This window comes from Lepidochelys kempii, chromosome 11 (genome assembly GCF_965140285.1).
Source record: "Lepidochelys kempii isolate rLepKem1 chromosome 11, rLepKem1.hap1, whole genome shotgun sequence".
Taxonomy (NCBI): domain Eukaryota; kingdom Metazoa; phylum Chordata; order Testudines; family Cheloniidae; genus Lepidochelys; species Lepidochelys kempii.
Window position 1 is genome coordinate 21190813 of NC_136390.1, and position 24485 is coordinate 21215297.

Genomic DNA, 24485 nt, shown 5'->3' on the forward strand with positions numbered 1-24485 from the left:
GTTGGGGTAAGTCACATCATTTTTCTGTGCCCTATTTGTAAAATAGGGATGATGATAATAGTGGTATCCTTTAAAAGACGCTTTGAGATCTACTGATGAAAAATGCTAATTAAGAATGATATATTATTAACAGAGATATCAGATAATAGCATGGAGAACATTTTTACAAGTTTGCCTTATGCACACCCAACCATATCAAGGTGGAAATCATAATCACACAACAGTCTTGTGCCAACTTGTGTTCTAAAGGTAAAATAAAATACATTGACACTATATCCTTTTTGCTCTTTCTTTCATCTTTACCCTCCCGAGTTTTTCTGTTCCTCAATTAGCATACTTTACAGCACTTGCTGCATGGCAACATTGTCTTCCTCTTCCCCTATCCTTCATATGTTGGCCGCACCTCCCCCAATGAATTATCCCCTTGCGGAAGTTCCTGTAATTAAATGTCTACATTGTGTTCTCCAAACTTAAGTGCCTGTAAAAGCAACAAGAAGGCAGCAGCTTTTGACACACCACATTTTCAGCACATGCTCCAGTTGGACAAGTTCTAACTAGAGAATGCCATCTCTTTAAGTAGGTGAAAGTTAGTGAAAGCTGACTCCTGCTGCATCTATTTCTGTCTCCACCCTGGCCACTTTTAGAGTGTGATGCAAGATTTCTACTAACTGCAATCTTTCTAATTTTATTGGTGTTTAGTCTGTTCTCTGGTATTCGCTATCTCTGCTTCTTTCAAGGTAGATGGTTCAATTGATTTGGGGGTTCATAAAGTACATATTCCCTATTTTGAAGTGAATTTTGTTTGACCCTGATCTAAATAATATAAATTCTGCCCAGATTCTCTGCCTATTAAATGCTTGTAAATATAAACAAATAAAAATAACTTAAAATAAAGAACCAACAATGTATTTATATATTCTTAAAAACTGAAAATTTATATTTTGCTTCATATAGTTGGAAGTTGCTAGTCCTTGAGGTCAGACTACCTTGTAAAAAATGGAAAAATAAATAAGAATGACTATTGAGTCTTACAGTATCTTTAACACATGAAAACTGATGGAATGGGGAACAAGCAGAGACAATATATTCCAGTTATTATGCATTTTGCAAATGTTTTGTACAGCATTTTAGTAAGCTAATTAGAGTGTATCTTGTTTTGATTTTATAAAAAAACTTTTGAGGGTAGGTAAAGCAGATGTGATGCCAGAGGCACATATAGTTATCTTGTGGCAGCAGGATACGAACAAACCACTTGAGAATGGGAAGTGTGTGGGACTCAGATAAAATGTTTCTCAGAAAGAATAGTCAGCCATGTAAGTGGATGGGGGAGATCAACATCTATATTTTGGGTTGTGATCAGATTACATAGAAGATTTTAGATCCTCGTGTAAAGGTTTAGACTGCTATACTGTAACAAATAAACTGTCCTGTTCATCTACAAAAATAAATGTGTCAGTACTTTCCCCCTTTAGTGTCTATGAGATTGTCTTTTCTCAATCTAGCCACATCTTAAATTCAAAATATGGATTATATATGAGAAGAGTTAAGAATAAGGACTCGTCTAAAAGTGGATATTCACCTGTGTTGGCTCAGGGTATGTCAACAATTTGAATACATAACTGAGAAACAGTTTGTATGTTATATTGAATGAAGTCTCTTGGAAGGAAAGCCTGAAGATACTGCTTTGTGTATTAGGTGAAGTAAAGAGGTGATAGAACTATTTCATTTAATTACAAAGAGAAATGGTGAGAATTTTTATATGCATTCTGATTTTTTTAAACTAAAAACTCTGTTTCCTGAAATTTCAAATCATCTAGTTGAATGTCTATGTTATCAGAGATTACATCTTTGTTCACGCTGGCAATAGTAGACTCAGGACCAGGAATTTAAATAGAGCAATACCTCCCTTAGAGACCACCTCTGAAGAGAGACCACCTGTCATAAGACACTACTTGCAGAAGCCATGGAACACCACTGTTTTCTTGTGTGCAAACCTTTGAAGAGAGACCATCTCTTATAACTACCCACTTTTGCTAACTCCCATGAGTGGTTGCTCTTGGCAGGTTTCACTGTATTCACTGGGTGTGTAGAAATATGCACACTGTTTTTCATTTTTCTATCCCATTTGATACCATTCTTACAGAAAAGAGTGCAGTCTAATATAAGGAGTTCAAAGATAGTATGTTAAAGGATAGCTTGTCTGGTATAAACAACATCTATAGTTCGTGTGTCCACAATAATTCACATTCATGAGACTGAAGACCTGTCAGGGGAGGGAGGTTTTATTGGGGAAATTTTCTAGTATACACAGTTAGTAATTTGAAATATAGGGCTTGATCCTTTGGTAAAACCAAGGTATGCACTCTCTCAATCTTGGGGCAAGACAGGGGCTAGTTTGGCCCATGGGGTAAATTAGAGCAGTCTTGGGACTGTTCTAAACAATGCTGTTTGCAGTGGCTCCTTAAGGACCATTGTGCTAACTATGGATCAACAGAGCACCTTGAACTCCAATTATGCTTCATCTCACCCCCAACATTCCCCAACTGATGGTGGACAGAGATAATGATTTTGAGATAGCTACACTACTTCAATGCCAGTTGGGCATTATCCCATTTTTAATAACCCCCAGCTTCTCTGTTTAAGGAAGGTTCTGGTCTCTTTGTGACAAGCGAGGAGTACAAACGAGTTGTTCAGCGTGGGCCAAAAATCTGGCCTGCATCTTATAAGTCTCCATCAAATAGAAGCTCCATACATTGGCTAAAAAAAGGCAGATTACGCTGCAATTCTGAGTCTATTAAGACTGATATTTAGAAGGCTTTTAAAGCAGCATAAATGCTTCATCCACTTTTCTTCTACCTGTGCCAAGGAATAGCCAATTTGATTTTCTGCTTATTTCAAATTACTCTAATCAAGAATTCTACTTCCTGTAAATATACTAGGAATACAGGTTTATCTAATTTTGTGATCTTCCGAAACCTTGTTAATGTTTTTAATAAGCTCACTTATTGCTCTATTATTTTAATTTGTACTTTTATTCTGTAAGAGAAAAGCAATTGTATTTTTCTTAGACTTTTACTGTTAATGTTAATTATTTTTTTAAAAATTCCTGTTAATTTGGTTTGCTGAAAATTGTCATTACTATTATCCAAACTTTTAATTAGATCTCTCAGATGGGTGCTTTTAATTAACTGATGACATTTTCTTTGTTCAATTATTGTAGTTCAATACAACTGTCATAAACTTATAAATTTTAATTAAAGCTGCCCCAACTCTAGTTATATAATGTCCACATAGGAATTTGCCAAAAGGCTTAACTGTAAGTAAACCAACAATGAATAAATCCATGAACTGCCAGTGGGATTTGTTTAACAAATTAACATTTGTGTGCAGATGAGGTTCTACAACATATAATGCTCAACAAAAATTTAACACAATAATGTTTTTAAAAAACGAATAACACTTTGCAATTGACTTAATCAGTTATTAAATTATTATTAATTATTTGGTGGTAAAAGAGAACAGAATTTATATGCACACATTAGAAAAGCATTTCCTTAACCAGACTCATTTTATTTATAGTATCAGAATATCAAGAAGAAATTTGTATTTATTTATTTAGAATACATTTGGGTTACTATTTGAGCCCAACTCCAATAATGCTGAAACTATTTTGAGACAGAAACAGATTTTTAGGGCCTGATTCTGTGTTATGCTAAGACCTGTTTACACCCGTCTGGAAATGGAAAGGTGTTTTAAAATGCATGCAAGTCACATTTCTGACCACTTTGAAGCCCCTTTACTGAGTAGTGTAATGGTGAATCTATTCAAACCCACTGTATATACTATCTAAGGGAAAACTATTGCACTTAAAAGTATTCACAAATTTTTTTTGGAAATCTTAAAGGACACACATAGTGTAAACTAACACACATTAGAGTACTACAGTATGTCCGTAATCACATCCTCATATATCATAACATGACAATATATCTTAATTATGGGTAAGGGTTATATTACCATGCTGAGCTACTGTTGATAGTCTAACTAGGGAATGTAGTTTGTAAAAGAGGGTGTGTGACAATTAAAGACTCAGCAGGGATGCTGCTTTGTTTTTCAATTGTAGTATGACACACCTTACATTTATTGTAAACTGAATTAGCTGCAAGTGTGTTTGAATTCCCTCTGCCCTTCCCCACCTTGGGAGGGGCAGGGACAGCAGTATATCAGGGTCAGTACAGGAATGGCCAATTTCCATGATGAGGAAGGGAAAAAAGCTTATGTCTAAACATACTGGACCTCAGCCCCGCCTTGCATCTCAAATTGTATGTGGGAGTGTGGCTGGGGGAAGAGCTTCTCTACCTCTCATTGGGAGGGGGGGAAGATTAGGGGAGCTGACTGGGCCTCCTTAACTCTCAATTTCAAGCTCTTGAGGGTGGGAGGGAGTATCTAAGCAAACTGCAGAAATGCCTGGTAGAGAGACTACAGGATTGCTTCTGGCAGCACTGCAGCAGTGTTCCTTTCAGCACTGCAACTACAGCCAAGTCCACCCCCCGGCCTGAGGAGAGGCAGGGCAGAAGCAGTGAACAGAGCAGAGTCTATTTGCTCCCCTATCCTGGTCCCGAGCCGAGAGTTAGAGGCCAGGCAGCAGTGAAGGTAGTAACAGCAGAGGCTACCCTTCAAGCAAAAGATAGGAGATGGGACACAGTAGCTGGAGATGACCTACACCCCTAAGCAGGCCACAGGGGGCCATCAGCAGGCCATCAGACACTACATTGGGGTAGGTATAGATGTACTCCCCACAAATATATAGGAGGAATTGGCTCATAACTACCACCTTTCCATTGCTAAAATGCTGGGGAACTTCCCTGGCTGGGGTATTCCTTCTCAGGAGGAGGGCTATTGTGGGTGAAGGAATAAGGTGGATATGGAATCTAGAAGCCTGCCCATAAGCTAGGGTGGCAGATAGCCAAAAAGGGGTCCACCTCTATCTACAGGGAAAACCACAGGGGACACAGGTGCTTTTTAAAACTGAGATGCCAGGAGACACTTTGCAGGAACAGATTGGTATCCACTGGTCAAAGGCTGTTAAGGAAAATATTTGGAAAGACGACTATGTAGATGTATGCACTTGTCTGTCCATGAAAATTGAGTGGCAGATATGGGAGTGGTGAAAAAGAAAGAAGGGGACAATTCCAGCAAGCCCAAGGTGGCTAGGAAACTAGAGAATTTTTAGAAATTAGCTGCAGTAGACAGACAGACACACACACACAGAGTAATAAACATGTTAAATGAATCCAAAATGAAGTGTCACCTTTTTCGAATATTTAGAAGTTATATCATGGACATATGCCACACATGGTGATGAGACATGATTGAGAGATGAGGAGGAGTTTAGACTTATGGCTGCAGAGGAGCCAATCTTGCCCCGGGGTCAGAAGGAGCAAGACTTGTGGCTTGAATGCACAATTCCATACCATCCTGACTAGTATGTTATACAAACAGCAGGTTACCTGTACCAAAGCTGCAGGCTTTGGATATTGTCTCAACTGTCTGTTTCATATTTAATAAAGAGAAGTGTTTTCATTCCTCTTGCCAAGAGAAGAATTGGTGTAAAACAATGTAGAGGTCAGCATGATGATGATCTTTTATGGGGTAGAGGAAAAGCTCCATCTTGTGCAAAGCGGGGTGGTCAAGTGCCCAGCACTCTGATGAGAGCAGCAGGAGAAAGCAGCAATCATGGAAAAAGCCCTACCTCCAATTAAAGAACCCTATTATGGCATTATGTTGGATCATATTAAAGAAGTTCTGTATTAAAAATCACAAATGAGTTTGATTCCCCAGAGTTTAAATTCCAGGGTATTACTAATTAAGAGGTCTCTTGGTTTTTGGTACTCTTTCTCTCCCTCTATGTGTGAAACTTGCAAGCTGCTAATTGTGTTAGTACATTCTAAGACAGAGTCTGTTCTCAAAGCAATTCACAGAGAGAGAGACTCAAAGCAATACTCTAACAACAGAAACAGCACCCAGAGACTCCCCACCCTTTTGTTGTATTAACAATTGTGATTAAAATAGAGATAGAGGATGTATGTGGATGGATGCTTGGTGTGGATAATAACTGAATGATCAGGGAGGTGCCAGCCTAAGAATCCAGTGTCCATCGGCTGAAGAAGGCGTCAAGTGGAAATAACCAGAGGACCCCCCTGGAGGGCAGACTGGAATCCACCCAACAGCCTCAAGAATGGGAGAACCAAAGAACAAGATAACATCTTGGAGCCGTCAGGAATGTGCTATCTGCTGATTGATTCAGCAACAGTATGATGAAGCAATTCCCATAGACTGGCATAGGAAGAAATTCCTATAAAAATAGACTCTAAAAAGTGAGAACTTTGGGGTCTGATTCTGCAAACCAACTTCCAGGAGCATCAGATGAGCATCTGACAAGGCCCTGCTCCCTCCTCATGTCCAGGCCACCTGGCCAGTGACTTGGCATGAGCAACTCTAAGGCTGGTAACTATGATAACAACCTTGCAGAACCTGTGTGTGTGTGTGTGTGTGTGTGTGTGTGTGTTTGTATGAATGAATGTGAGAATAAATATGAGATTGAATGGAATGTTATAGCTATAACTAACTGCTTACTATGATTCTTTCTGTATTCACAATAAATGTGGTATTTTGCCTTTTTTCCTTTAATAAGATCCTGCTGGTTTTTATTTTATTGGTACAACATTTTGGTGGAGAATTGCGAAAGGGGGAATATTGGTAAAAAACCTCAGTTATTGTAAATATTGGTGTGCACACCGCTAGCTCTAGTGAGCTAGGCATTTCTATTAGGTTAACCAGACCTGCTGGCCTCCGAGAAGGTAGCAGGAAAAACAGATTAAACCAGACCTGCTGGCCTCCGAGAAGGTAGCAGGAAAAACAGATTAAACCAGACCTGCTGGCCTCCGAGAAGGTAGCAGGGGACCTGCTGGCCTCCGAGAAGGTAGCAGGAAAAACAGATTAAACCAGACCTGCTGGCCTCTGAGAAGGTAGCAGGGGACCTGCTGGCCTCCGAGAAGGTAGCAGGAAAAACAGATTAAACCAGACCTGCTGGCCTCCGAGAAGGTAGCAGGAGACCTGCTGGCCTCCGAGAAGGTAGTAGGGAAAACAGATTAAACCAGACCTGCTGGCCTCCGAGAAGGTAGCAGGGGACCTGCTGGCCTCCGAGAAGGTAGCAGGAAAAACAGATTAACCAGACCTGCTGGCCTCCGAGAAGGTAGCAGGGGACCTGCTGGCCTCCGAGAAGGTAGTAGGGAAAACAGATTAAACCAGACCTGCTGGCCTCTGAGAAGGTAGCAGGGGACCTGCTGGCCTCCGAGAAGGTAGCAGGAAAAACAGATTAAACCAGACCTGCTGGCCTCCGAGAAGGTAGCAGGGGACCTGCTGGCCTCCGAGAAGGTAGCAGGGAAGAACAGGTTAACCGGACCTGCTGGCCTCCGAGAAGGTAGCAGGGAGAAACAGGTTAACTGGACCTGCTGGCCTCTGGGAAGGTAGCAGGGGACCTGCTGGCCTCCGGGAAGGTAGCAGGGGAAAAACGCATAGATTAAGCTATGATTTCAGAATCTAGGCTGTGTCACTTGCTAAGTAATACCAGCAGTGACAAAGAGATTGAAATATCCATGTTAAGATGTTTAAAAGAAAACAGGGTAAGCCAGTACTAGAGGGAGGAATGGAGTCAGAAGGAACTCCAACCTCACCTTTTGTTAAAGAAATTACACCTTTTAAACAAATCCTTCAAAAATTTGGGCACAGTCCTTGGACTAAACAAGCCCTAGCTGATGTCTGCACTATTTCGGACCTAGAGGATAGATTGGCTCAGTATATCCTCATATACAAACCTTCTAGTGCTGCCAAAAGAGATGCAGCAGCAATTTGGTTGTTGTGAGAGGCATGTAAGGATTCTTCTCTCCGCTTGTCTTCATGTAAAGAGGAAAAGGCACAAATGGAAAAGGGAGCAGACAATTGGAAGGTGCTGGCTACAAATATCCAAAGCCAGCTGAAAATAGTGAAAGAGGCACTCCAGGAATACAAAAAGAGTGAAAAAGTTAACTCTGCAGAGGCTGGAGGGAGGCAGGTAAAGGGGGAGAAGGTCCTATGTACGGCACCCCCAGGCATAATTACAAAGAGAAAAGAGAGTAAAAAAAAAAAAAAAAAGTTAACTCTGCAGAGGCTGGAGGGAATTAAGCAGTTAAACTTTGTATTTCACCCAAACAACTTTTAACCGAAAATGTTAAAAAGGAAAAGTGTTAGAGCATTCTTGGTTTCTTTGCAGCCATTCTGAAAGAAAAATGGGCCCTTTTCCAAAGGAATGTCTGTAAATTAGCCAGGCAAAAATAAACTATCTGATTAAAATCATTTGACTGGACAATTTAGTCAAACTTGCTAAAAGAACATAAGAGGGTTCTATTGGAACTTAACTGCCTCAAATGTATAAAGGGAATGTAAGATGTAAAAAACAGAGCAGTGTGGAAGGGATGTTGAAGGAAAAGAAAATGTGTATGTATCTGTGTGTGTGTAAATATGTAAAGTTCTAAGGACCAGTTAGTTTTGTTTTTGTTAATGCCACTAAAAATCCATTTGACTCTTTAATTCAAAGTTGCAAAACTGACAGACCTTTTTGCTAGACACAGGTAATTAGTGTTGTTTGGCTTTGGGATTTGGCATTTAACCCTTAAAAGGTAACTCAATGCTTTACAAAATTTAAAATGTTTTTAAGTTGTGGCTGCAGCAGGGCAGTCAAAATCAGGAGAATATATTAAAAAAAAAAATTGGATTCTTTTTGTTTGTTTTTTGTTTGTTTGTTTTTGTAACAAAATAGCAGATGAGAGTTGTAGTAAAAAAAAATAAATAAAAAAAGACAGTGCCTCTCTGAAGCAACAGCAGGGGTGAGGTGCACAAAACAAAAAGAAGCAATGTTAGAAACACTGAGTCTTAAAATGGCTCTGAGTAATCAGACTGTCACTTTGATAAAGGTACATGAAAACTCTGTAAGCAAAAAAAAAGAAATAGTGACACCTTATGTAAAAATGGATCTGGATAATGTTATAGAAGTTAAACTATGGAAGAAATGTGCATTTGCCCCAGAACATGTGCAGGGTATATTGTAGAAGGGGCAAAAGAAATGCAAACATACCATGCTACTTAATTAAAATGCTATTAGGGCTCCAAAGGGAGCCACAATAGGTTGGGTTTTCTTTTTCAGATTGCTGTGTGTTTTGGAAGCAGAAGTTAAAAGTAATCAAAACTCTGGTGAAAGTTGATTGTGTCCCTTTTAAGATAGAGTCTCTGAGCTGCTGATGGCTTTAAATCCAAAAGCAGGAAGTTTCTGTGAAAATGCAAATTATCTAAATGATAAAGGAAGGAAAGAACTAGCAGCACAAAGGAGCTGCAGATAAAGGACATACCTGGTCAGCAAACAAATTGTCTAAATAAAAGGCATGGGATAACAAGATAATTTTAATACATTTAATGATAATAAGTATCCCTGTAACAACGTATAGTGTGTATGATTTTTGGAAAAATCCTTTAAGGTCGTATGGTAATGATGCTTCTCAGTTATTACCTGTAAATACAACTTAAAGCTTAACACAGCAGGAAAAACATTATAAACTTGGTCTGCTGTATAAGAAGGAAAACTCAGGGATTTAATGACTAAACAGTGGGATAAGTTCCCCATAACCCTTAAAAGATAAAAGCCTTTGAAACCTGGCCTGCCTATAGAACAAAAACAGGAAAATATGGGGGCAATTTCTCTGTTTTGCCTGCAATCAGCAAGGGTATTTGTAAAAGAAATATTTTAAGCAATAATCTGCCACCCCAAAAGGGGTAGAAACATGTTCTTTTTGTCTTTCAGAAAATCAGGAAAAGCTGCCAGCTGAAAAGCAACCCAATACCATGAATCTACTGTCACAATAGAAATTGTGTTCTGTGTTCTATGTTTTGTCTTGTGTTTTGTGTTGTTGCTCGCACTGTTGTGTGTTTAAAAAAAAAATACTGAAGACCTGCAGGAACTTAAAAATAAATTAAGCTTTCTGTCCCAGCTACAGGACAGCCTGATACAAAAACAAGTACATGCCAATGTAGACTTGGTCCAAATTGGTCTGGGTAACCTAAAAGGCCAATGGAATCTTTAGTAATGGCTTAATACTACCACATGGCTTATCCATAAGAAAAAAAAAATATTAGAAATAGGAAACTACACAGCCATAACTATGGGATGCACTGAAATGCAGATACTTGCACTAGCTACTTTGGAACACAAAATGTTCTGGGTCCTATTGGGAAATATTAAGGGTTTGATGCATTTGTTAAAAAAGAAAGAGATCATTGTTTGACACTTATCAATATGAATGGATGCAATATGTTTCCACTATTGTAAACCAGACTTGTTAATGGGAGAAATTGTTGTCAAAATTGCACACCAACAGTCCCTGGAGGCAAAGGTATTGAAGGTTAACCCACTCCCCATATTACACATGGGATCCTTTTGGCTACCCTGGACCTTGAGCCAGTGAGCTGGGGAGGGAGGGAAGCTATTGGACACTAGAGGTTGTACCGAATGGACTCCTCAAAAGTGGGTGTGCCTCACCTTGCCTGTTGCCCCAGAACCTTGTAGTAAAGATACATCACTAGGATCATGTATGTGGCATGAATTGGAATCACAAACTCAAATTGCCTCACAGTACTTTCTCTTGAATAGGCTACATAGAAAGTGACACTGACGATTATAAATCTTAGTGTCAAAAGGGGGATTATGTTGGATCATATTAAAGAAGTTCTGTATTAAAAATCACAAATGAGTTTGATTCCCCAGAGTTTAAATTCCAGGGTATTACTAATTAAGAGGTCTCTTGGTTTTTGGTACTCTTTCTCTCCCTCTATGTGTGAAACTTGCAAGCTGCTAATTGTGTTAGTACATTCTAAGACAGAGTCTGTTCTCAAAGCAATTCACAGAGAGAGAGACTCAAAGCAATACTCTAACAACAGAAACAGCACCCAGAGACTCCCCACCCTTTTGTTGTATTAACAATTGTGATTAAAATAGAGATAGAGGATGTATGTGGATGGATGCTTGGTGTGGATAATAACTGAATGATCAGGGAGGTGCCAGCCTAAGAATCCAGTGTCCATCGGCTGAAGAAGGCGTCAAGTGGAAATAACCAGAGGACCCCCCTGGAGGGCAGACTGGAATCCACCCAACAGCCTCAAGAATGGGAGAACCAAAGAACAAGATAACATCTTGGAGCCGTCAGGAATGTGCTATCTGCTGATTGATTCAGCAACAGCATGATGAAGCAATTCCCATAGACTGGCATAGGAAGAAATTCCTATAAAAATAGACTCTAAAAAGTGAGAACTTTGGGGTCTGATTCTGCAAACCAACTTCCAGGAGCATCAGATGAGCATCTGACAAGGCCCTGCTCCCTCCTCATGTCCAGGCCACCTGGCCAGTGACTTGGCATGAGCAACTCTAAGGCTGGTAACTATGATAACAACCTTGCAGAACCTGTGTGTGTGTGTGTGTGTGTTTGTATGAATGAATGTGAGAATAAATATGAGATTGAATGGAATGTTATAGCTATAACTAACTGCTTACTATGATTCTTTCTGTATTCACAATAAATGTGGTATTTTGCCTTTTTCCCTTTAATAAGATCCTGCTGGTTTTTATTTTATTGGTACAACAATTATCCTAACAAGACAGACAGGGTTTATATAATGTAAGCGATTTGTAGTAGGTTTTAAAAACCAAGTTGAGGAGGAGAGGCTTTATGTGTGGATAGAAAATTTGAAATCCATTAAAAGGTTACAACAAATAGTTCAAGGAAAAGGGGGGGCGGAAATTGGGTACATGTGTAGAATAAATCAAAACATTTCAGTCAAGATAAAAGTATAGAAGCTGCATGCAAATATTTACCAAGAGCAGAGGCTACACAAGTTCCTCCATTTTGACAGTAATTGTAACAGTGGTTGGTTTCACATCTTTCTCCAGAATAGTTTGGCCAACAGTGACATCTTAAATCACCCTTCTCATTCATAATGCATCTTCCTCCATTTTCACAAGACAGTCTACATGTATCCTCTGTAGTAAAAATTCATAAAGGTTACTGGGCTTTTCAAAAATTCTGTTTCAAATAATCAGAGAAAATGATTACTCATTTGAATACTTCCATTGTAAGGGCTGCAGAATCAGAATTTAGTTTCCATCGGGGGACTTGGGAAAACTATACTCTCCTACGTCACCTGGCTTGCCCTCCTGCACTCTTCCCCTAGCCCTTTTACTCTTTCCTTTCTATGTCCTCTTTGCCTTTGTCTTTCTGTTCAGCTAATAGACTCCTAACTCACCTCCACCCAAAGGATTTAAAAACAAACCAAACCCTCTAGCCAGGGTAGTCAATAGGCAGACTGCGGGCCAAATCTGGACCACCACACATTTTTGAATGAGCAATAAAATCTTTTTATTTACTTATTATCATCATCATTATTTTAGTGTTATTTTCTCTGGAGTTTGGACTTTGACTATACCTTTAACAAGACATTTGGACCTTGACAATAAAATAATGGATTACCCCTATCCTAGTCTATCCTTTATGTCTCCCCCAACCCACCCTCCCCCCAACATGCAGAACTAACATGTTTAGAGACAATCACTTTACACTTGCAAACAGCAGTCTCTTCATATATTCATTTCCCCTACTCTGTCTTGGCTATTTAAATTGTAATCTTTTTGGGGAAGGGCCTGCCTACTTCTCTGTTTGTACAGTGTGTAGCCCATTCTCACTAAGCCCCAGGCACTATGTAACATAAATAATAATACTCTTGAAGCCCAATTCAGCTCAGGCATAAACCTACTGTCTTCCATTATAGTGGTGCCTACTTTGGTAACAGCATCAGAACATGTCAAGAAATTAATATATTTATGTCTGTTTCAATGCACAAAACATTCAATGACATCAAGAAGAAATCAATTGTAGAATATCATGTATACGATGCTGAAAAGTTCAAATAATTATAATCGTTAGGTTGCTTAAATATCCAGACAGCTTTCAAATCCAGTTTGGGCCATCTTTCCATTGCTTACAAAGTGGATCATGTGAAATTGAACTAATTAAAATGTCTGTCTATTCCTGCATTTCAATCTTGGCCTACAATTGCGGAAGTGTCCATTTTAAGAAAAAGGATGTCACAAATCTCCAGGAAGAATTCAGTATTATGTCCACCAGAAATATAGATGTTTCCCAAGATTAGTGTTTTGGAGCTAAAATAATATATAACAAAGGTTTCTGTTTCTTCTAGAATACTCTAGGATTGGATAATTTGAATGGATTAAGATGGAAATCCTTTAATACATCCTTTCATACAGTTCAAAGTGTATTTCGTTGTTCATACTGAGATGCACATGCATGAAAATGTCCACAAAAATAATACTAATTTATTGGATCAAATATGGAACTCAGTTAAACTTTTGCAATCTCACTGGTTTGCACATGTATAATAACTAAGGGACAATTGTGTGTTTTGAAAAAATAAGAGGAAAAGGAAACATTTTCCTTTATTTTGGTTATAGCTGATGTCATCAGAAATAGAGCAATTATTAAAATAATACTATGATGCTGGAATAAATAGGTCCCCATAGAAATACACAGAAAAATATAAAAATCCAATATTCCTTATCAATTTATTTTCTTTATAAAATAAGTTTGTTCAAGAATGTTAATATGATTTTATATAATTATTAACCAGCAGGGCTATAACAATTTTGGATTTTACTAATTTAGGAATATTAAAAGTATGGTTTCAAGATGTAACAGAGTGGCAGAGTTCTACAACCCTGTCAAGGTTCCTCCCCCACTCTGAACTCTAGGGTACAGATGTGGGGACCTGCATGAAAAACCTCCTAAGCTTATCTTTACCAGCTTAGGTCTAAACTTCCCCAAGGTACAAAATATTACCCCCGTTATCCTTGGACTGGCCGCTACCACCACCAAACTAATACTGGTTACTGGGGAAGAGCTGTTTGGACGCGTCCTTCCCCCCAAAATACTTCCCAAAACCTTGCACCCCACTTCCTGGACAAGGTTTGGTAAAAAGCCTCACCAATTTGCCTAGGTGACTACAGACCCAGACCCTTGGATCTTAAGAACAATGAACAATCCTCCCAACACTTGCACCGCCCCCTTTCCTGGGAAATGTTGGATAAAAAGCCTCACCAATTTGCATAGGTGACCACAAACCCAAACCCTTGGATCTGAGAACAATGAAAAAGCATTCAGTGTTTTACAAGAAGACTTTTAATAAAAAATAGAAGTAAATAGAAATAAAGAAATCCCCCCTGTAAAATCAGGATGGTATATATCTTACAGGGTAATTAGATTCAAAAACATAGAGAACCCCTCTAGGCAAAACCTTAAGTTACAAAAAAGATACACAGACAGAAATAGTTATTCTATTCAGCACAATTCTTTTCTCAGCCATTTAAAGAAATCATAATCTAACACATAACTAGCTAGATTACTTACTAAAAGTTCTAAGACTCCATTCCTGTTCTGTCCCCGGCCAAGAAGACTACAGACAGACCCTTTGTTACTCTCCCTCCTCCCAGCTTTCGAAAGTATCTTGTCTCCTCATTGGTCATTTTGGTCAGGTGCCAGCGAGGTTACCTTTAGCTTCTTAACCCTTTACAGGTGAGAGGAGCTTTCCCCTGGCCAGGAGGGATTTCAAAGGGGTTTACCCTTCCCTTTATATTTATGACAAACCCCATGTAGGAATGTAGGACTTTTTAAACAAGTAGCCTTGATGTTAGAGGCTAGAAACCTAAGTTAAGATGCAAAATTATTCTTCCTGACTCAGATCAGGTGAATCTTATCAACCGTAATCAGGATATAAGAGAGCCTGACAATGTTTCTGGGCTGGTAGGAAATGAAGGCTTGAACAGAAGGATCATGTGGGGGGCACAGACTTGGAATAGAGAAGCTCAGAAGAAAGTTTATGCTAAGGTTTATATTCTGTTATTTAAATTAATGACAAAAGACAAATCACTCGAAGCACATAAATTAGGAACATAATTAATGTGTTTACTATTTGGAGCACAGAGTAATAATCCACCTGCATATGCAAGGATTCCAAACTCTGGAAGGTTTTTTTGGTGAAAATTGCAAATATGGTGAAACTGAAACATTTCAAGAATTTATGCAGACTCTTTCAGTTGGAAAAAACTAAAAATAATAAGATATTTCAATTTTTCAATTCAAAGCAACTTTTTATTTTGAAATTTCCTTTAATTTTCTTTTAAAAATTAAACATTAAAAATTCTCAGAGTCTAAAGACAAGTTGCACTTCAGACTGAACAAGGTGTTTCATTTGGTATGAACTTTTTTCTTTCACTTTTTTGGAAGAAAAAAAAAAAAGTGTTTTCAGTGTGACCGAAAACAAACTTTTTAATTTTATGATACTGCCAGGAAATCAAAAACTCCATTATTTGCACATTATTCTGTGAACTACTTATATAGGTATAAATATACATTACTGGGTCTCCTCTCTCTTCCACTCTTCTTTCTAGGGAAGAAAAAAAACCCTATGTGTACTACTCCCTAAAAAGAACGGAAATCAAAGACTTAATTGTTTGCAAAAATGTGGGTGGGTCAGATTGAAATAAGACATTGAAATAAGGAAATTATGAAGTCATTCACTTTCTATTATTTATCGTGATCTCTCTCTCTCTCTCTCTCAGCCTGCTACATCATGGGGAAGTATCAAGCCCTGAGATCCTAAAAGAAAGAACGATGGAACATAGGGAAAGGTCATCTCAAGGGGAGCAAAAGAAGGATTCTCTCTCTTTTGACTTCAGTATAACACATAATGAAGGGCCAATGGGTTTTAATCAGCCATGCACATAAAATCCTGCTTGTTTTCTCCTTAGAAAAATCAAAAAGTCATTTATGGTCTTTTTACTTGATATGATTCTCTATCAGTGTAGCCATCAGGAAAAAAAGACAACAGAGTATGTTTGTCATTGAGGTCTTTGGCACAGACTACTTCTGAAAAATGCAAGAAATCCCCCTGCCCCCCAATAAAATTTATCCTCCTTCAATTCCCAATCAAAATAATTCCTCGGATCAGGGGGAAATGAATACAGATCCATTTCCAGAGGGGTAACAGAGGAACAAAGAGTTATGTCATTCCTAAAAATTACATTGAAAGTTTATGGCAAAACAAGGAGATGGAAGACCCATAACTTTCTCACTACACAACAGTACCACACGTACAAGGTGCTCTGTATTTAAGATAACTGAGATATCAGGATAGGAGAGGGGAAGTTTTTAAGCACCCAATGATAGAAGAGCAGAAGTCCAATTGATTTTCAATAAACCTATTCATTTTTTAATAAAAGCACTGAAAGCTACAAAAGAAAAAAGCTCTGTAAGTGCAAAGCATTATTAATAGTCACATTTTTTCCAAATGAAGTAAGTAAAGCACAGACAGATTTAATGACTTGGATGGAAGGCATTGTTGACAAATGGGTAGGGACTATGAAGTCAAGAGTCTTGAGTTCTAAGCTTGGTTCTGACACAGTCATCTATAATTATTCTGTAATACCTATTAATGTTGAAAGTAAAAGCTGGGATGCAAACAGATACCTAGCTAATTTAGCTATGTAGTGAGTGTACGTATTATGTCAGTTGCACATTGAGGACCCAATCCAGCAAAGCATTTAAATTCAAGCTTAACTTTAGTATGGGAATAGTCACATGCTTAAATTCTTTGCTGGATCAGGAATACAGATCTGCTCACGAGCCATTATTAGTTTGGTCAACACCACTTATTCTTTGAACTTAATAATTTAGTGACCCGTCCAACCCAATTATTTAAAATGTAACAAACTCAATCTTTATTAAACCTAAACACACATACAAAAAGGATGTGTATCTCTGAAACACAACAACAAAATTAACATTGCTAAGGACAAACAATATATGTAACATCATTTACAAAACCCCACCTCTTAACAGAAATGTAATAAAAACATGCTGTCTTCATAATAAACTAACAAATTATTTTTATCAAATGTAGAGACATGCATATTTATCATAACACACAATATGAAATAACAACAACTTTAACGGTGTAAAATACAGTAGGATACTTCCACTGAGTGCAATTTTGAATATTTGCCTTGGGGAGGCTAGTTATGAGGAAGCAGTTTTGAATGATAGAAAATAAGGATCTATAAGTGAGATGGTTCAAAAGAAGCAGAAAAAAAGGGTTGAATGACCAAATGTATTACCTTCGACTGAGATAAAATGATTTTGTAAAGTGGATTAGGTAACCTGGCTATCTGCAGAAACCAGAATATGCGTGCTTCAAGATCTCATCCTAAAGGATCTGTAGAACAGCTTAAACTCATGGATCCTGGATAGTGATTTGTCATTGTCATCTTCTTTGCCGTCTTCTTTTTTCTTTTTGCAGATGACATATAGATTTTCAGAGCACTGGAACATCCGTAAATGAAGAGAATCTCAGTGATTTAATGAGAATAATCTGATTCAGTGAACATACTTCTTTCAAGAGTGAGGTTGAGGCTGCGTGGTGCAGGGGTCCCTAGTGCAGAGGCCTGCACAGCTTAACCACTGTCAAGGAGGAACCAAGGTCATCTCTAATTCGGACAGAGAATCAAGGCCTCCTCAGCCACTCAAGTTATGAAGAGTATGCTTGATTTATACTATTTTTATTTGATGCTGATATTAAGATTTGAGGTAACTCCATATTAGGGCCAGGGATGAGATAGGTTGCCCACTCCCAGGACTCTGATATATTTTTCCTTTGAGAAGCATAGAGTGTTTTGACTTGTTGGCAGATAGATTGTGATGCTTCAAAGGTATCTTCTTTTTATAAGAAGGCTTGGAAGTTCAGCAAGAGCTCTGTGTGATTTTCTGTTTCCATGCTGAACCACTCTGCCTTCTGTTTGTATGATATGCACTAATGATATTCAGATAGGTGATTTTCTGTGAAGATTATGACTTTCATTGTCTCATTGTCCAGTGAAAAAGCTCTTCTTTCCTTGAAGCCTGCTGATGCAAATCTATATGGTTTTGTTCTTCATTGTTACATAGGTTACTACTATCTGGCACAGATCAAATTTTGTTCAGGGCTTCTTTGAAGGATGCTGAATATGTTTCAGAGTCCCAATTTAAAGTGCCCTTGACTTTCTTGTTTCTTGAACCTTTTATAGGAAAAAAGTTCTATTCAAAGAATTAATCATCTATTTAATTAAGGAATGAAAGAAAAAAATTCTAGACCCTATAATTTTACAGTATTTCAGTATGGCAATTTATTTTGTTGTTATTGCATGGATTTTCTAAGTTAGATCTTATAATTTTTTCAAGAAAGAATGGACTGACATAGTTTCCGCTGACTTTAATTTGGAAGAAAAGTATTTATTTGGATACTTTTTCTTCCGTTCTTCCTTTTGATTTCGCTGCACGCTTCTTGTGTTATGAACCTTGTGACATATTTTCTCAGAAAGCTCAAGGCACAAAATCGCTTGTGCTGATCTTTGCCAGTTTTCTCTGACTGAGAGTAAAGAGTCGACCTTTCCCCATAGATGAAACATTTGAGGAGGCAGTAGTACAATACTTTTTGGACTTTTTAGACATTTTCAGCTTTTTGGGTGTTTGGGACTACAGTCCTCTAATGGAAGGGAGAAATGTTCTTCTTTGCTACGTGCTTTCAACTCTTAGGAAACATGGCTCTGTGCTCATCCCCTGGGCTGGAAGACACCAAACAGGTGGATAGGCCTCCGTAGTAACAGCTTAATGAACTACATTATGGGGAGAAGGAGGAGGAAGGATTCCCACATCTTTCTCCAAGGAGGAGAGAACTCATTTCAGGAAATGGAAGGAAATTTTAGTCTCTTGCTTACTCTTGAGAAAAATGTGCAGTTTGTCACTCAGCTGGGAAAGTGGCAAAGTAGATTAAAGGGTTTTATAGCCTTATGTCAGTGGTTCCCAAACTTGTTTCGCTGCTTGTGCAGGGAAAGCCCCTGGTGGGCTGGGCCGGTTTGTTTATCTGCCGCGTCCGCAGGTTCGGCTGATTGCAGCTCCCAGTGGCCACGGTTCACTGCTCCAGGCCAATGGGAGCTGCTGGAAGTGGTGTGGTCCAAGGGACATACTGGCTGCCGCTTCCAGCGGCTCCCATTGGCCTGGAGCAGTGAACCGCGGCCACTGAGAGCCGCAATCGGCCGAACCTGTGGACGTGGCAGGTAAACAAACCGGCCTGGCCCGCCCGAGGCTTTCCCTGAACAAGCGGCGGAACAAGTTTGGGAACCACTGCCTTATGTCAAAGCATTGTGATCTTTTCTATCTTGCTGAAGAGCCCTTTCTGCTCTGGGGGGTACTCTCTAGGGCTGCATTTGTCTGGAATCTAGTCCTGATATCTGACACAGCCTATCTGCAAGCTGCAAACACAACTTTCCTTTTGAAGACTGTTGAATCCACTTCACAAATAGAACGTTTATGATTTTAAAATATTCCTGTTAGCCTGCTCTGCCATCTTAAAGAGAGAGGGGGAAGTTATAAGCAAGCATTTCTGCGTGATCTCAGAGAAAATCAGAATTGTATTTTACAGCCCAAAGTGAAAGAGAAGGTCAGAAAAGGTGGCAAACTAAGGCAAAAACCAACCAAACAAAAAACGGTTGACAGTGCTTGAACTTATATTACCAGTTCCAGTGGGATATTCTCCTTTTAAAATATAGGTAGTATGCCTCAAACCAGTAGAATCTTTCAAAACAGAAATAGCTTTATAAGTATGCTCACTGTGCTGTTTGCAACATGAAAAGGTGAAAATATGAAAGAAAACACAAATGTGGCACAGATTGAACATTTCAATCTGAATCTTTGCAGTTTTTACTGAAACTTTTCAAGCAGCCAAGAAAGCACATTCTGTATTTTAAATGTAACTGGTAAATGTTCAAATTAGGAATATGGAATTCATGTAAAATTTCCATTACTAGTGTTTGTTCAGATGGAAGACCTACATACAACTTTCTTCCAGTGCAAATCTATGTATTGAAATTTAAACTTTCATCTTTTTGGCACATTTTTAGTTTCATTGTACTATACAATGAATAAACATAATTAGTGCAAATCCAGCACTCTTTTTTGGAAACTGACGCAATGTTCAATTCATCTGACAAACGATAGCTTACCTTTGAAACAGAAAAACAGGTCTACTTTTGTCAATACATAAATTAGAAACAAAGTATTCTATCAATTGTAATTAACTACTTGAGAGATCAGCTGAACCCTTCTCCAAGAGTAAGAAAGAACAGGATATGAAATGTTTTTGATTTTGTTACTAAAATATTAGATACATTCAGAATACTAATCAATTGTAACAGATATCAGCAAAAAAAGACAGCGGATTGTAAAGAGCTGTAAAGGTCCCAAATATATACTTTTCAATTATAGGATAATTAATTAGCAATAAGGAGAAATGTGCAATATGCATTCAGTTTGTACACAAATCTATTAAGAAGTTAATGTTCAGAATTCATTGTACAGTTTTTATAAAGAAAAAACAGATCAATGGATCCATGCTATTATGACATCTCAATGCTAATAACTGCTATGTAGAATTCTATGAAAAAACCAAAACCCAGTGAGGCAGAGCTTGAATAATGACATCTATTTTGATGATTTCTGGGATGAAATGAATGAAAACAAAGCGAAAACACCAGTTGTGCAAAGCCACAATCTCTAGGGCAAAGCAGTAAGGTACTTCACATTAGCCATACAAAAGCTTGTACAAATGAGGTCTGAGCAGCTAAAATGAGGGAGTGTCATTTGTTTAGAATAACCATACAAACTCAGCCAGGAACTTCTCAAAGTGTGTTCAGCCAGAAGGAGGTCTTGAAACATTAATTCCCCAGAAACAAATATAATAGTTTGCACTGCTTTAGGTGCACTGATGGCTGTAGATAACCAGCCCATTTTCACTATGGAGAACTTGTGTTTTTGGTAGTTCATTAAATTACTGAAACATCATTAGCTCCTTTCCCACATGTTCATATTACACCTGATGATAATCATCCAAGTGCTGTACAATAAACCAATGGTCACACTGGATAGTAGTATCATTGGAATTATGGTATAGTTAAACATCACAGTGCACTCACAGTGTGGTTATGCTTTTTGATACATGTAATTACTATGAATTCAGATAACTGGAAAGTTCACTATATCACTGAAAATAATTACCATACCAATATAATGTAGTTAGTATACCTAGCTTCTAATAGTGTATATATATTAAGAACACCACCAAAGAGGTAATAATAAGTAATTCAGTCATGTAGTTAACTATTCAGTTGTATGAATTAATGGTTTCTGATCCACCAAAGAACTCAGGCACCTAAAAATCTAAGTCTCAGATATAGGTGCCTAAGACCCAGTTTTAGGCTCCACTGCAATCCACAGAAATTCTGTTGAACTCTGTAGGTGCCTAACGTCACTCGGCGCCAACATGTTCAGCGTAAAAGTTCCCTCAGCACCTATGTTTCCACCCATGCACACTGCTGCCTCATTCCCAGGTGTCTGGATACCTATTTCCCACCTAAGTCCCAGAGCAATTTATGAACCTGGAGAAGATAGGTGTTCGTTCTTGTAAATCAAGTGTGGGGCCCTATCTGGTAGGTTTGTGCAGAAGCCACCTATTGGATCAGGTCCCATTCAAGCTCTGCTTGTGGTGCTACCTCCCACATTATAACTTTTAGCCCAGTGGTTTGGGATGTGGGAGACTCAGATTCAATTCTCACCTCTGCCTGATAGAAAGAAGGGATTTGAACACAGGTGGCCTACCTTTCAGGGGAATGTTCTAACCAATGACCTATGGATAGTCTCATGTAGGGGTCCCTCAGGCTCTCCTGTTGAAGGTGTTTACGTTAGAGAAATAGTGATTGGAGCAGGAGGACTGGACGCTGAGTCTCCCACCTCCCGGATGGGTGCCTTAATCACTGGGCTACTAAATCATTATCACATGCTCTCTCTGCCCAGTGATTGGTCCCCTACGAACAAATACTAAATATTTATTGAGCCAGAGAAAGAGAATGACTGTTGTTCCTTTTAGCTGGAAACAGTTTTAGAAAGAAAAAAAACAACAACCCTTGTTTGACAGTCTCTTAAGTGGTATCAAAGATGGTGATAATCATTCTATTGCAGGGGGAAAGAATTTAGTTGAGATGGCCTGGAGCTGGTATTGTTGCTCTTGCTGTTAAAACTTCAATCCCGTTTCACCTTAGGGGGTATTTGGGATTCATCTGGACCCAGCAAAGATGGCAATATTATCTGGGTCCTTCTCTCTGGCCTGGTGAGGACATCTCTCAGGATTAGGACAACAAAGACCCAGAGTCCCAAGAGACAGGGAGAATGGTAGCAATGATAGTGAAGCTCACTCTAATAGCCAATAATTTTTCTCCTTCAAACCTCTTTCTTTAAGGACCCCCAAAGGGAATGGTGGATGGAATCGCCCATCCTCTCATTATTTTGTCCACTAATTAGGCCTACTTTCCAACACACCACTTTTGGTTCACTGATTTCTGTTCCATGCTTTTCTTGTTCACCAAGCATGATCTTAACACATTCCTTGAGTTATATCAATAGGTCTTTTTGTTTGGATGAATTTAGTCTGTCTGTCTCCCTTCCATATCCTTTCCCTCCAACATTTATTATTATAGGTTATTGTGACATCTTATGAACTTTGCATACTTCTTACAGTTGAGCTCACAATGAGGACAAATTTGTAGGGCAAATTATCACAACAGGCACCTAAAGCCTCCTGACTCCAAAAAAGGGGTTCCTGTTCATGGATTACTAAGCAGAGATAGGTGCTTATCTCCAAGAGATAGTCAGGGCTTAGGACAAACCCCTCTTTTTGGCATCTCCTGTTGGCTAGCTTAGGCTTTTGTGGATTGCATTTCTTAGTTGCCTATGTCTCATTTCATTGTATAAGGCACCCAAGCACCTAACTCAGTCTCTGTGGATTGCAGTGTTTGTTCCTGTGATTTTCTAGGTGGCTAAAGGTTAAGCACAGTACTGTTCAGCATTGGAAAGCCTAAGTCCCTTAGTGGAATGTGTAATGTAACTATAGTGTAGTTACAGTCACTGTATTATTAAGGTTGACCAACAACAGAAAAACAAATAGCAACAAAATGAATACAGCCTATTTTTATATGTATAAAATGTTGCACAGCAAGTGAGGATTCTGACTAAAAGCTGTTAGATTCTGTTCTTTTAGGGCCTGATTCAAAGCCCTTTTAAATTAACAGGAGTCTTTCTATTAACTTAACATAATTATATAATCCTTTCTTCTAACACAGGATCAATGTGCTGTACTTGGAGGATTTTGGCAGCAAAGCCAGAAAGTAAATGCTGTTTCAGGGATATCGACTTCTATTACATCTCACCAAAATGAGGGTAATATAATAAAAGCTTTTATAATAAAAGCTGTAGTTCCTCATCAAAACCCACTATGGAAACTGACTACAGAGTCCCAGAAGTTGGTTGGCCGCTTCAAGCACTCTTCTTTTGTCTCCATGCTGCACATTATTCAAAAGGAAATGAGCTTGCCTTCTTCACAGTTCATGCAAAAAACTGTGTACAGTTAGAATTCCAATTTCACCAAACTAAGACCTGTGCTGTAAATGCACTCTTCAGCCATGAAAACACAGATTTTAAAACCTACTTCAGAGTATTTTAGCCATGTCAAAATAGATCATAGATATACATGCAGTAATCCTTAGTTAAGTTCTGTGTATTTCAGATGCAATTTAAGCTGCCACCTTAAATGGGCAAATGAAAACACTCAAAAGAATAATAATCCAGAGCTAATGAATCTAAATTCAAATCAGAATACAAAGAAGCAGTTACTCAGCAATTTATAAAGAAATTATAGATAGTGCAAGTGTGGGAAGCCATTTGAAGTAAAGGATCCCTCAAAAGTCTTCAGTTACTGAAAATTCAGTGAACAGGACACTTCTCCATATATATCTACATCCACTATGCTGTGGACAGCCCAAATAGATTTGTGGAAATGCAAATCTAGCAGACTTCAAATCTTTGTCTTGTGACAACATCTTTCCTAGTAGCTCAGTTGTTCACTAAAGTATATTCTCTCAGTTGTTCAGTAAATTTGGGTTAATTACTGAAATTACAGATGCACGTTACTCTCAGACACCAAAGAAAGAATAGCATTCCTTTAATGTAATTTGTGAATACTTAAATTTCAATATTAAATATAATATTAAGGCCTTCTATGTTTATCTTTTAGAAATATTGTAATAAATAATGTAATGAAACAGCTGAGCACTACTGAATCTGCCCAGCATGATTCTGTTGCTGCTTTTCTGGCTCCTGACTTAAGAGTGAGAGGTAGTCAGAAGTGGAACATATTGT

General features: G+C 38.4%; 1 protein-coding gene across 7 annotated transcripts in view; it reads right to left on the reverse strand.

Annotated features, from left to right (window-relative positions):
* LRP1B (LDL receptor related protein 1B) overlaps positions 1–24485 on the reverse strand; it is a 1329376-nt gene that overhangs the window by 61366 nt on the left and 1243525 nt on the right. For all 7 annotated transcript variants that reach the window (XM_078847919.1, XM_078847920.1, XM_078847917.1 and 4 more), the window contains one exon: positions 11957–12121. In XM_078847919.1, the coding sequence (XP_078704045.1) occupies positions 11957–12121 (165 nt within the window). The remainder of the gene's footprint in view (positions 1–11956; positions 12122–24485) is intronic.